This window comes from Myotis lucifugus, unplaced genomic scaffold (genome assembly GCF_000147115.1).
Source record: "Myotis lucifugus unplaced genomic scaffold, Myoluc2.0 scaffold_151, whole genome shotgun sequence".
In the NCBI taxonomy this organism is placed as follows: Eukaryota; Metazoa; Chordata; class Mammalia; order Chiroptera; family Vespertilionidae; genus Myotis; species Myotis lucifugus.
This window is the reverse complement of record NW_005871199.1, coordinates 1,739,526-1,753,730: the sequence shown is the minus strand read 5'-3', so window position 1 is coordinate 1,753,730 and position 14,205 is coordinate 1,739,526. Positions and strand designations below refer to the sequence as shown.

At 38.1% G+C, this 14,205-nt stretch overlaps 1 protein-coding gene across 6 annotated transcripts in view; it reads left to right on the top strand.

The window, feature by feature from the left end:
- Positions 1-2,874: 2,874 nt before the first annotated feature.
- ARNT (aryl hydrocarbon receptor nuclear translocator) overlaps positions 2,875-14,205 on the top strand; it is a 54,615-nt gene continuing 43,284 nt past the window's right edge. For 3 of the 6 annotated variants that reach the window (XM_006095225.3, XM_023759163.1, XM_014461277.2), the window contains exon 1: positions 2,876-3,030. In XM_006095225.3, the coding sequence (XP_006095287.1) occupies positions 3,006-3,030 (25 nt within the window). In that variant the 5' untranslated portion in view covers positions 2,876-3,005. Of the gene's footprint in view, positions 3,031-14,205 lie in introns of all 6 variants that reach the window. The other 3 variants (XR_002830806.1, XM_014461278.2, XM_006095224.3) reach the window with 2 other exon arrangements.

The window sequence follows — 14,205 nt, the reverse complement described above, 5'->3', positions numbered from 1 at the left end:
TTATTTACCTTTTGAGAGAATGACATTCAAGGCTGGCTGTCGCTAGAGCAGTCTCCTCCTACTCGAGTCCATCTCTTGGCAGCCTCTCCTCGTCTTGTCAACCCCCTCCTACAGAAGGAGAGTGGTAGCTCTCTCCCTTCCCCACTCCCACACTCAGAGGCTTCATTAATAGTTCAACTAAAACAGGATCAAGTTTCAGACACTCCCACAGTGAGTGAGAAAATGATCCCGCTAGATTAAATTGGAGCCCAGATCAGTAGAAGAATATTTCCACAGCTCTGCCAGGGCTGGGGCAGCCAAGGTTAATGGCGCCAATGATACCTTCTAAGTAGGATCACATGAGTGGGAGAAGATGGGTTCCTCGCCAGCTATTTGGTCTATTCAGTCATTCTCCGGATTGGCAGCATCACCTGGAAAATTGTTAGAAATGCACATTCTTGGGCCCTCATCCCAACCTTAATGAATCAGAAACTTTGGACAGGTTGGCATCGGTGTTTTAACCAATTCTTCCAAGTGATTGTGCTGTATGCTCAAGTTTGAGAACTACTTGTCAACAAGATCAGTGAAGCTCTAAAATGTCTCCTTTTCCTCAAAAAGTATTTACTTAGGACATCTGGATCAGAAAAGTCAAAACGATTTCATTTAGCTTTAGGTATTATACATGTTCATATATACCTTGGAATGCAAATTTACTACTGATTCCTCTAAGGTTTATTTGGTTCATTATAAAAACTTCTATAGGATCTGTGTGTGTGTGTGTTCTGTGTGTGTGTGTGCGCGCGCGCGCGCGCGTGCTCTCATAAATATACAGAATACTTATGGAGGGACACACTGCAGGGCTTCTAGATGAGGAATGGGTGGCTTATATTGTACCATGTGTATATTATCTACTCAGAATTTCTTTTTTCAAGTAGATAAATTTTCAAAATATCACACCTTAAAAAATAACACTCCTGAAAGGTGTGCTATATTTAATAAATATTTACTGAATGTCTAGCATGTGTCAATCGCTGTGCTAGATGCTGGGGACAGAATGGAGAATAAAGTACAGTCCCTTTGGCTTCTAATGCCCTGCTCTGTCCAGGTTGCCTCTCCCTTCTTCCATAATCTGAAACAAGTATTGTTGAGGCATCCTTTGTGTCCTTTTTCTTATTTCCTTTAACTTTGGTGCTGTCATTCTCTGCAACTACTAGTCTCTTGCAATTGATGCACAGTTTAGATCTCCTGGGCAGATGTCCTGTGATTTTATATGATTAATAAGCATTTTTACTTGGCTGTCCCACCAAACAGTCCACCAACTGAGCAAATCTGAACTTCTAGTTAGCACCCTGTTATTGATATCATCCAGAAGCCTTCTTGGATATCGCAGCTTTCTTTTACTCCACACACAGTTACATAGAAGGCCTTGTTGGTATTGTCACAATAGCATTTATGGCAATCATTTCCTTTTCAGTATCTAGTCCTTGAAAGTCCTCCTCTGAATTTTTGCAGTAGCTATTTACCCAAGTGGATTTCCTGCTTCTAGTCTCTCATCTTCCCAAAATAACCTGGATCAGTGTACTTTAAAATTTTAACTGCCAGGAGTAGGGTTTCCAGATAAAAGATAAATAATTTTTTTAGTATAAATATGTCCTATGCAATATTTAGAACATACTTTTTTTTTATTAAATCTTTATTGTTCAGATTATTACATTTGTTCCTCTCTTTCCCCCCATAACTTCCCTCCTTCCAGCTCCCACCCCACCCTCCGCCCTCACTCCCCACCCACTGTGTTCATCCATAGGTGCACGATTTTTGTCCAGTCACTTCCCGCATCTCCCACACCCCTTTTCCCCTCAAGAATAGTCAGTCCATTCCCTTTCTATGTCCCTGATTCTATTTAGAACATACTTTTACAAAAAATTATTTGTTGTTTGAAATTCAAATTGGCCAATCTGTATTTTTAAAAATACATATTTTTATTGATTTCAGAGAGGAAGAGAGAGGGAGAGAGATAGAAGCATCAAGGATGAGAGAGAATCAGTGATCAGCTACCTCCTGCATGCCCCACATTGGGGATCTAGCCTGCAACCCGCTTTGCAGCTGTTTAATTAAAGAATAATACAGTAATAGAATCGACCTCAAGGTTTTGTTGTGAGGGTTAAGTGAGTAAATACATATAAAGCAGTTTTAGTCAGTGTCTGGCCCGAAGAACTCAATGCTTCCTATTATTAGAAAATAAATCTGTGCAGTCCTTATTTTATCACTTCCCTACTAAACACCCGTCACTATATCCCCATCTTTGACCAAAGAAAGTTATCTCCAATCAGTCAAAATACCTTCTTGCCTTCTGTTTCTGACTGTCGGTATCTCCCTTACTAGACGGTGAGCGCCCAGATCCTCCTGCCCTACCAGTACCATAGCAGACATTTAACAATTAGTTACTGAACTTTTTTTCACCAGGGACAAATGTCCTTAGAAAAGGAAAAACTATAGAAAGTATTACAGATCACCATATGAAGTTTAAGCATTAGAGCACCTAACGCGGGTTTTACAAAACCAATCGTCTGCAGAGTGGCCAACGGGGCGAATCCACTACCAAGTGAAGCATTTTAGCAAAATTGTTTTTCACTGACGTTTCTCATCACTGACCTCTGACGCCCAAGAGGTGGGATTAGGCAGACAGCTGACTCCTTCCTCGCCCTCCCTCCGCCACTGGACCGGCCGGTTCAGTGGCCAGCCCTGCCCGTGGCCGACTTGGCGTTTCTATTGGTCAGTTTCCCCGAGGAGGCGGGCCCTGGCGGTGACCCCGCCCCCTGTGGGCGGGGCCTCCCGCCGTAGGGTCTGGGGACGGTGGGGGTTGTTGTGGCCGCCATCTTGGGTTCCGCGGTAGCGGTGGCGGCCGTAGGGTGCCGCGTCGGGGAGTGGCTCTTCCCTCCTACTCCCCCTCCCCCCCCGCCCCGCTCGGTGGCAGTGGCTCCTCCCACCGGGGGGGAGGTGGCGGGACGGCGGTGGCACCTACGGCTATGGCGGCTACAACTGCTAATCCCGGTGAGGAGACGGAGGACTGGGGCTCCTCGAGGGGAGGAGGGGCTGACGGGGTTGGCAACTAAGGTGGACGCTGGGCTGAGGGGCCGTCGTGGGAGCTGAGGGTACGGGGATGCGTGGGGGCCGGGAGGGGGCCCTGGGGGAGGGGCCCGACCCTGGGGACTTGGCGGAGACTCGAAGTGGAGTGGGAGGCAGCAGGCGGGGGCTGGGGGTCCCGTACCCCGAGTTCTGTTGGGGCTGGTGTTCGGTAGGGTCCGCCTTCAACCCTCTGCCCACGGGAGCTGCTTGACGCCAAGTAGCTGGGTAGAGGGGTTCGGTTTATTTAAAAGTAGTTTAGACTCATGAACACTGGACCACGTTGCTGTTTATCTGAGATGGTGCTTTCTAACGTTTAGCTTGAAATTTAAAGTTAAGAATATTTGTTCGCACGGTTTCTCTAGGCTGTGCCCTGCCCCCCCTCCCCACACCACCGCACCCCACCCCACCGCGCCACGGGCTATCCTTGGAAACTCGCGTTTCTGTCTTAGCGGTGCCTCGTAGTGTCTTCAGCTGCTGGGGCGGAGGTTTGTGAAATGGTTTGAGGTTCAGGGCAGCCCTTAACAGCCAGCATTCAACAACCCACGTTTCAATGCTGTTAGGTGCGGGTCGCAGCGTTCCCCACTTTAAAGGGAAAGTTCCGTTCCATGCCATTTCTCAATGAACATCTCTTCCAAAGGGGGAGCGTGGACATTGGGAAAAGAGACGGAGCGAGGTGGAGCGCATCAGGTCTAGACAGATCAGGTCTTCACATTCCTAGTCCCAGGCCTCTTTCCACTATATCACGGTTACTTACCCATAGGAAGTGTTTCATTTTAGGGATCCCAGTTTACCTGGGCCATTTTCTTGCAAAATGAAATCCCTCCTACCTCTAATAGACTTAAGAGGTGGGGATGAATTTCTTGAAAATACAGCGTGGAAGGGATTCAGTGCTGTTCCCACGCTGCAGTTTAAATCGGGTTTCTTTCGTGTCTGCAAAGTCAGTATTATTTTGCAATATCCAGGTGTTGCTATAATAGTTGAATCACTGTGAAATTTACTCTTTCCTACAACATTTCTGGGAATAGAACTACTTAAAGCAGTTATTTTGTCACATGTCAATGTCATATTTTTAAATCTTTTAAGTTTTTTTTGTTTTGTTTTTTTTTGTAGAGGAAAAGAAGATAAAATTCCATTGTAGGAAGTGCTTAGTGATGTAATCAAATCGGAAAGATGCTATTATTATAGCCTTATAGTAAAATAACCTAATTCCTATCTGGGGAGTAAAGAAACAAGATTTTAAATCGATAACACATTGCAAAATACTTATATAATCCTAGTCAAGTTGCAAAGCATTTCTGTTATCAAGACGTTGCCTGGGTAAACAAGTTCAGTGCATATGTCCGAATTTCCCCCCCCCCCCCCCAGTAGTGTGGGTTGGGGTTGCTTTGTTTTGTTGTATGTGTGTGTGGTTTTTTTTTTAACAGTAACCAGAATGACAATCACTTGACCACATTTTCATTAGCTGATTAATATCAGCTTAAATCTGTAAGCAAAAAATATTGTACATGTGTTGAATCCTTGCTAATGAAACAGTTGATTTTGTTTATTGACAGTCCACTTCTGCAATTTTTAGGTTTATTGTTTGATGTTGAAAAATTCTTCAAACTCTTCCAAGTTATTGATCTCATGTTCAGCACATTATAATTAAATTAGAAAGTGTATTTTTCCTTCATTTCTTTTGCTACTTTATATCAAAAGAAAGATCATAGATGCATTGTGGACTTTTAGTAGCCTGCTGCTTTTTGGGAAATGAGGACCATGAAAGGAGGGACACAGGGTGGAAATGTACTGTGCTCGGTAGAAAAAAACATAGTTTTCAGGTCAGAATTCTTTGTCGCATGGTCAAATCTTTTCTTAGAGACATTTTAGGGACTAGCGACATCATACCTATTTCTTTGATTTTTTTCTACTTTTTTTTGCTGGTGGTTATTTCCCTACAGTTTATGTTCTGTCTTTACATATGTCTGCAAAGGGCTTTTGTATTAATTAACTGTTCTCTCTAAGCTTCATTTAAGTTAATTCTTAGCATTAATAATAATGCTTGACCATTTTAATTGTACTTGGAGTATGATTTAGGGCAGTGATGGCGAACCTTTTGAGCTCGGCATGTCAGCATTTTGAAAAACCCTAACTTAACTCTGGTGCCATGTCACATATAGAAATTTTTTGATATTTGCAACCATAGTAAAACAAAGACATATTTTTGATATTTATTTTATATATTTAAATGCCATTTAACAAAAAAAAATCAACCAAAAAAATGAGTTCGCGTGTCATAGGTTCGCCATCACTGATTTAGGGACTCTTGGTGGGCCTTCAATATCTTGCAGGGGACCTGGTTTCTTTGCATCTTCACTGTCTTAACATGATGCTGGATCAAGAGAAATAGTAAGAAACGGTTTATACTCTACTCTCTAATAAGAATTATGCTGGCCCTATGGTTTGGCTTAGTGGATAGAGCATCGGCCTGTGGATGAAGGGTCCCGGGTTTGATTCCAGTCAAAGGCACATGCCCAGGTTGTGGGCTGGATCCCCTGTGGGGGCGTGCCAGAGGCAGCCAATCAATGATTCTCTCCCATCATTGATGTTTCTACCTCTTCTTCTCTGAAATCGATAAAAATACATTTTAAAAAAAAGTTATGGTGAAGTGATAGTTCTAATATGATGATGGCTGTTTTTCTACATGAATTGATAATTCTTTATATTCTATTATTTTTTACTAATTCTACTTCCATTGGCAAATAGGAGTGGGTGGGTATGGCCCATAAAGTCTTAGGCTGTATTTTTCTTATCAATAGAATACTAACAATTTTTAGGAATACTTTTAAAATTGCATGTGTGATTGACTAAGGTGCTGGTAGGGAAGAGAGTAGGCATTTGATTTACAATTCAGTATTCAAACCAAAGATGTGAATGAGTTTGTAGGAGTATAGGTTTTTCCTCCCTTGATTCTGGTATTCTCTTTAGTAGAGTTCTTTTTTTGTGCTACCATTAGTACCATTTATTGTGGATGGAGAATGTGGTAGAAGGCAAAGGAAAGAATACTGTTAGGGTTTGTAAGGCTGACATTTAGGAAAAAATGTCCTTTTCACATAATTTTTGCCTACATAAATTACAGTTTTAAAAGCATCAATTAACAATTTATGCAGTGTAAAATTAAGATGCCCAGATACTCTTATTCTATTCTATTACAAAACACTTTTGAAAAATTACTAATTTACTAATTGAAATATAATTAACATTTTTGAAAAAGAACCTTAATCTGCATTCTTTTTATACTATTAGATTTGTGGCATTAACCTGAATCTTCTCCATTTGCTTAGAAATTAAGAAGTAAATACTTCTGCTTTCTTGTGACTCTAGTTTTGTTGTTGTTTTGAAATAGTGGTCTCTCAGCTTAGTTTTTCGAATTCCAAACCTACCCTTCTATCAGCCCAACAGATGAAACTAATATGTTGTCTTATGGTTGTTTTGTGAAATTTTTTTGTGGTTTTTTGCTATGGATCATTATCTTATAATGCAATAACAATAGGAATTTCCACAGCAGTTGATCTTCAAAAACTAAATTGCAACACTCGAAACAAACCCTTTTTAAAATTATTTTACTTAGGCCATGACGTCTTGTGGGTATTTAATTTCAAAACTAGTAAAATTTGAACTAAGCTTTCTTATTTAAAAGACATCTTTAGTTGAATAATCTTTAACATACTCTTTTTTTTGTGCTCACCAATGTTACCTCATATCTATTTCCCTTCTTAACTTTATCTTTCATGATGATCACAGTTTTGTATTCTTTTATTTATTTATCTAGTTATCACATCTTTTTTGCATAAAATATTTTGCATGTAATATTTAAAATAGCCATATTTAAATGTTTAAACATCTATATATTTAATATTATTTTAATCATAATTATCCATGCATATATTTAACAACTGTTCTACATAATTGTTGCAAAAACAGCAGTCTTCTACTCCCTTCTCTCAGTTCCTTCCCAGTGACAACCATTTTTATATCTTTTAACCAAATTTTTTGTTTAATTAAATGTCCCTGAAGTAAGACTCCAGTTTTCAAACTGAAGGGGCCAGACCAGTGAATGAAAACAAATCACATCAAGGCATATTATCATGAAATTGCAGCATCAGATGCAAAGAGCATCCTATAAGCTCCAGAGAGGGGAAAAAAAAAAATCGGTCCGTTCAAAAGATTCAGGAATCATCTTGGTCTTGTTTCTCAGTGATCACACAGGAAGTAGAAGACAATGAAGCAATGCCTTCAAAATTCTGAGGCAAAATAATTTCCAACTTAGAATTCCCTATCTAGGCAAACTATCAAGTAGTGAAATAGAAGAAAGGTATTTTCATACGTACATCCAAGGTCTCCCTTACACTCTTTTTCAGGAACTCACTAGACTCTAGTGACTAGAGGATGTGCTTCTCCAGTAGGAGAGAGTCAACCAAGAAAGAAGAAACAGTACAGGAAAGAGGCAGGACCTTCGGAGAAAACAAGCACTCATTTTACATACGTTGCAGTTAGTTTCCCAGTTTTCAGTTTGACCCTCACTTTCATCTTTGCTCAGTGTTCTCCAGACTGGAGGACCTCTGGTTTACATTCTCCAGAGAATAAATCAGTCTTTTGACAGGGTGAAGGAGGGGCAGTTTTTCTAGAAGGAACCAGAGAGGGAGAGGATCTGGGAATCTACCTGCTGCTTAAGCAGAAGTTGAACCAATCCTTTTAATTTTGGCTTTTATTCATCCTGCACACCCCCACTCCCCCACTCCCTAATCCCATACTCCCATTAGTCACCAGTTCCTAGACTTTGGGGGATTTCACCATGCAAATTAGGTTTTGTTTTCTGCTTTTTTCCTTGCTGGCTTAGGAGTGAGTTCTTGTGGGTCTACCAAGGAAGTTGTTTCCAGTTTCCAAAAATTTATTGTTCCTTTCTCCCTCCCACTTTTCTATCCATGTGGTTTTAAATTGTATAAAATTGTTTTTCTCATATATATGTATATATTTGGGGGGGTGGGAGAAAGTAAAAGTATATGAATACATTTAATCCACTATTCTTATTAAGTTGCATAGTTTTACAATTTTAGAGGTTCCTTTACCTTTTCATTCTGCTATGATACTAATTTAGGCCTTTATCACCTCATTATTTATTAGTCTAATTCATCTTCCTACTTCTGTTACTTCAAACTTTAAATTTATCAGATTAATCTTTTAAATTATATTTTCTTATCACTCTGACTTAATGGTGTATTATATCTTTCAGTTGTTGAATCAGATCTAAGATTTTATCATGGCATTCAAAGCCTTCTCACAGTTGGTTAGCACTTGACATCTTATTTTTTTCTCCCAAATATAGACTCTAGGCCAGCCGTGGGCAAACCGGATCCGGCCCGTTTGAAATGAATAAAACTAAAAAAAAAAAAGACCTACCCTTTTATGTAATGATGTTTACTTTGAATTTATATTAGTTCACACAAACACTCCATCCATGCTTTTGTTCCGGCCCTCCGGTCCAGTTTAAGAACCCATTGTGGCCCTCGGGTCAAAAAGTTTGCCCACCCCTGCTCTAGGCTCTTTGTAGGCCTGTTTTCCCTATAGCTCTTCACAGCTATTTGCTCTGCATGTCTTTTTGTCTATGTGGACTGTCTCCTTTACTTTTTTGAGACCCTGCTTGACCTACCTTTTAAAACTTGCTGACTGGCTCCTGCCTGCCTGTTTCCTTTGGGTTTTCCTTCCTATTGAGGACCTTCTCTGCACTAGGGACTATGCCAGACCTTAATTTAAACCATGCCAGAGCCATCTTTTCTTTCTCTAAATTCTTCTAACTATTAGGTCCTATGTAAACCTATTACTAAAAGTATGAACTTTATTTTTTTAATAGGAACATTTTGCTTTTTCTTAGGAAAGTTATTTATACTGGCTATTTAAAACTTACAGGATGAAATAGAAAAGTAAACTTATAAATTAGTAAAAATTTGAAGGATTGCCAAAACCCAGTGCTAGTGGAGGTATGGATAATTTGTTACTGATGAGGCTCTTAATTGGTATAACCTTCTTGGAGGGTAACGGGCTCCTTTAGACCCAGCCAGTCATTCAGAAATTATTAGTATGGGAATACTACTGGCATCTGTGCATACACGAGGATATTCATTGAAACATTTATGATAGTGTCAGGAGCTATGACCAATTAGCTTACAATTCTGTAGGAATAATTTGTCTAAAGAAGGCCTGATGTCTTCATAGAAGATGTTTTTTGTTTGTTAATCCTGACCTGAGGATATTTTTTCCATTGATTTTTAGAGAGAGTAGAAGGGAGGGGGAGAGACAGAAACATCAGTATGAGAGACACACATCAATTGGTTAAATCCTTCACACTCCCCCACTGGGGCTAGGGATTGAGCCTGCAACTGAGGTACGTGCCCTTGACTGGAATTGAAGTCGGAACCCTTCAGTCCACTAAGCCAAACTGGCTAGGGTGACTTATGTTCTTTATTATTTCCTTCCTTATGCTTGCTTTGCATTTGTGTTGTTCTTTTTCTAGATTCTTGAGGTAGAAACTTAGATGGTTGATTTGACTTTTTCTCTTTTCCAATATATGCATTTTAGTGCTATAAAATTTCCTCTGAGTACAGCTTTTGCTGTGTGCCACAAATTTTGCTAACTTGTATTTTCATTTTAGTTCAGTGTATTTTTATTTCCTTTGAAACTTCCTCTTTGATTCATTTATTGTTTAGAAGTGTGTTTAGTGTCCATGTGTATGGAGACTTTCCTTTTATTTTTTTGTTACTGATATCTAGTGTGATTCCATTGTAGTTGGAGAACTATAATCTATGATTTCAGATCTTTTAAATTTATTGATGTTTGTTTACTGGCTTAAAATGTGGTCTATCTTGCCACTTGAAAAGAATGTGTATGTGTTGTTGAGTGGAGTATTTCTATAAATATTAATTACCTAATGTTAATGTTGTTGAGATCTATATCTTTGCTGATTTGTCTCTCTAATTCCATCAATTTTTTAAAAATATGTTTTTATTGATTTTTAGAGAGAAAGTAAAGGAGAGGAAGGGAGGAGAGAGAGAGATAGAAACATCGATAAGAAACACTGATTGCTGCCTCCTGCAAGCCCCCTCTTGGGAATTGAGCCCCAAACCCAGGCACATGCCCTGACTGGGAATCGAACCAGTCGTGACCTTTTGGTCCATGAATCGACGCTCAACTACTGAGAGGCATGTTGAAGTCTCCAACTATAATTATTTTCTCCTTTCTGTCCTGTCAGTTTTTATATAACATATTTTTCAGCTCTTTTGGTTGGTGTGTATACACCAGTTGTCTTCTTGGTGGATTGAATCTTTATTATATAATGTCCTGCTTCGTCTCTGGCAATTTTATTTGCTCTAGAGTTTGCTTTATCTGATTATTATTAATATAGCCACTCTTGCTTTCCTTTGATTGATGTTTACATGATATATCTTTTTCCATTCTTTTACTTTCAACCTGCCTCTACTGTTATATTTAAAACAAATTTCTTGTAGACAGCATATAGTTGGATTATGTTTTTTAATTTGCTCTGCCTATCTCTCTATTGTAGATTGGCATTTAGACCATATACATTTAATAACATTATTTAGGCCATTAACATTTAATAAAATTACTGGTATGTTTGGGCTTAAGTCTGCCATTTTATGTTTTGTTTTGGTCTTTGTTTCTGTCTTTGTTTCTTTATTTTCTTTTTTTTTTTTGCCTTCATGTAAATTATTTGAATATTTTTTTAGAATTCTATTTTGATTCTATGTTTGTTAGTGTATCTCCTTGTATTTTTTTTTCTTATAATTGTTGTAGTGCCTATTGCATTATATAAACATAACTTGTTCAGTCTATTGGTGGCTTCATTTTACCAGTTTGAGTAAAGTGTTGAAATCTTACCTTTCTTTACATTCCTTTACCCTCTCCATTTATAATTTCATTGTATTAAGTATTTTCCCTGTATACATTTAGAAACAGCATTATAGTTTTTGTTTGAACTATCAAACATAATTTAGAAAACTCAAAAGGAGTTTATTGATTTTATCTATATTTTTGCATACTGTGTTCTTTCTTGATGTTCCAAAATTCCTTCTTTTGTAATTTCCTTTCTGTTTAGAGAATTTTGTTTAGCCATTCTTTTTAGGATAGGTCTGATGACAAATTTTTCTTAGTTTTCCATCATCAGAGAATGTGGGTTTCCCTTTCATCCTAAATGATGTTTTCACTGGGTATAGAATTCTAGGTTGGCAGTTCTTTTCTTTCAGAACCTAAAATAATGTTGTATTTTCTTTTAGCTTTCATATTTTTGATGAAAGATATGAATTGTTTTATATTTGAATTGTTTTCCTCTATAACTAAGGTGTCATTTTTCTCTAGCTACTTAAAAAGTTTTCTTTGTCTTTTGGTTTTAGAAGTTTACTTATAATGTGTATTGGAATGGATTTCTTTAGGTTTATCCTTTAGAGGTTTACTCAACTTCTTGAATCTGTAGGTTACATCTCTTGCCAAATTTATGAAGCTTCAGATGTTATTTTTCAGCCTCACCTTCTTTCTATTTTCTTTCCAGGGCTCTATAATGACAAAATATGTCTTTTGTTATAGTTACATAGATCCCTGAGACTCTGTTAATTTGTTTTTCTGTTTATTCCCCTTCACCCCCAGTCTATTTTATTTCAACAAGCACTGTGTTAGTGCTTGTTGAAGCGTTTTTGTCATGGCTGCTTTTAAAATCTTTGTCTGATACTGTTAACATCTGTGTCATATTATTGTTGGCATCTATTGTTTGTTATTTTTCATTCAATTTGAGATCATCTTGGTTCTTGGTATGATAAATAATTTTTTAAAAATTGAAGCCTAGATATATATTTTTACAAAAAATTAATAAGGGGATATTTTTGTGTTAATGTTATTTGATATTGGATCTTATTTAAACCTGTTTTAGCTGGCTTTCACTAGCACCACATTGGGGCTGGGTGATGAGGAGTGCTGCCTTGTTATTGTGAGGTGGAAATAGAATTCCATGTTCCCTACTAAACCTTGTTGACACCTGAGGTGGAGGCTTCTTGTTACTGCTGGATGGGGATGGAAGTTACATCTCACGTCGTCTCCACTGACACTGTATGGGACAGTTCATTTCCAACCAGTGGAAATGAAAGTTCCAAGACCCTACTTGTCCTCTGACACCATTTCAGGCCTCTGTTACAGCCTCACAAGGATGGATGTTTTGCCTCCCTACTCAGGATGTTTGCTGGCAGGGTGCAACTGAGGTCCCGATTTTCCTCTGGTGTTTGGCTGGGGAAGAGATTGTTATCTAAGAACTTTCTGTCTTGGTAAACTGCCCATTTCCTGGTCCTATGGCTAGAGAGAGCAGGCTTTTGGGGGAACTATTTGTAGTCTGTACCCCTTCGTGTCGCCAGGTTGCTGACTTTTTCAGCCCTGTGTCTGGGATATATGAGGCACTAAGAAAACCCAGGGGAACTTATCAACCTATCATTCTTCAATCATGTGGTATTAGCTCATCTGCTTTTTCTTCACCTTTCAGAGTATTCTTATGTTTGTTTTATAGATGATGTTCAGACTTTTAGTTGTATTTAGCAGGATGAATAAGGAAACATACATGTACTCCATTGCCATGGGAGCAGAAATAAGTATGTGACATTTAATAAGAAAATTTTGTAAAATAAATTAATGGGGAATGGAGGACTTTCCTATGATAATTTAAAAGGTACTTTAAAGCTGTTGTAGTCAAAAGTGCTGGGTATTGATACAAGAGCATGAAAATATATTAATATAGAATAGAAGTGTAGAAAGATCAATTATCTATAGATACTTAAAGTTTAATAAGGGAATCACTTCAGGTAAGTAAGGAAAGGCTGGGCTATTCAGCAAATGATGTTAGAATAGCTATCCATTTGGAAGAATACAGTAGAGTCCTATTTTATGCTAGGTAGGCAGATGTTAATAAATTCCAGATGGATTGAAAATCTAAATATGGCCCTGGCCTGTATAACTCAGTTAGTTGGAGTGTCGTCTGTTCACCAGAAGGCCCCGGGTTTGATTCCTGGTTAGGATACATACCTAGGTTTTGGGTTTGATCCCTTGTTGGGGTATGTGCCGAAGGTGGCCAGTTGATGTGTCTCTCTCACATTGTTTTTTCTCTCTCTTTCCCTCCCCCTTTCTCTCTAAAATCGATTTTAAAAAAATCTAAATGTGAAAAACAAAACTATAAGGAAATACAGAAATTATCTGGAGGTTTTGGGGAGCTTTCCCAAGCAAGACAAAAATCCAGGAATTATTTGGGAAAAATATTGATAAATTTAACAACATAAAAGTGTAAAATGTGTATAGTTATTTGTAATATATAATGGACAAATGATTCAGTATCTTTTACATGCTGATCTTATAAATTTATTAGAAAAAGTACATATTCAGCATATACATATTAAAGGTATGAAGAGTCAACTCATTGATTTTTGATAACTAATAAATATACAAAGAAACAATGCAAGTTAAAGCAAATGGATTTTTATTGACTTTATTGGGGTGACATTGGTTAATAAAATTATAGGTTTCAGATGTGATAATGTACTATTTTTATCTACCAGAATTGGTAAAATTAAAAGTATAATATCCAGTACTGATGAAGGAAATAGGTACTTTTTATTCTGTTGGTGGGAGATAAATTGTAGCAACCTTTTTGGAATGTAATTTAGCAATATCTATCAAAATTTTAAATGCTTATATAGTTGGACACAGTGAATTCCATCTCTAGGAATCTAAAATAGCAAAAGAGAATTTCAAGTTGTATATGTAAATGTCCTTGGAGCATTATTTATAATAGTAAAAGTAAAAAACGTATAATAATAAATAGAATAGTAACATATCCTATATAATAAAACCCTAATATGCAAATCGACCAAACAGTGAAAGGGCCAGTCGCTATGACGTGCACTGACCACCAGGGGACAGATGCTCAACGCAGGAACTATCCCCTGGTGGTCAGTGCGCTCCCACAGGGGTGCACCACTCAGCCAGAAGCCGGGCTAACGGCTGGCGAGTGCAGCGGTG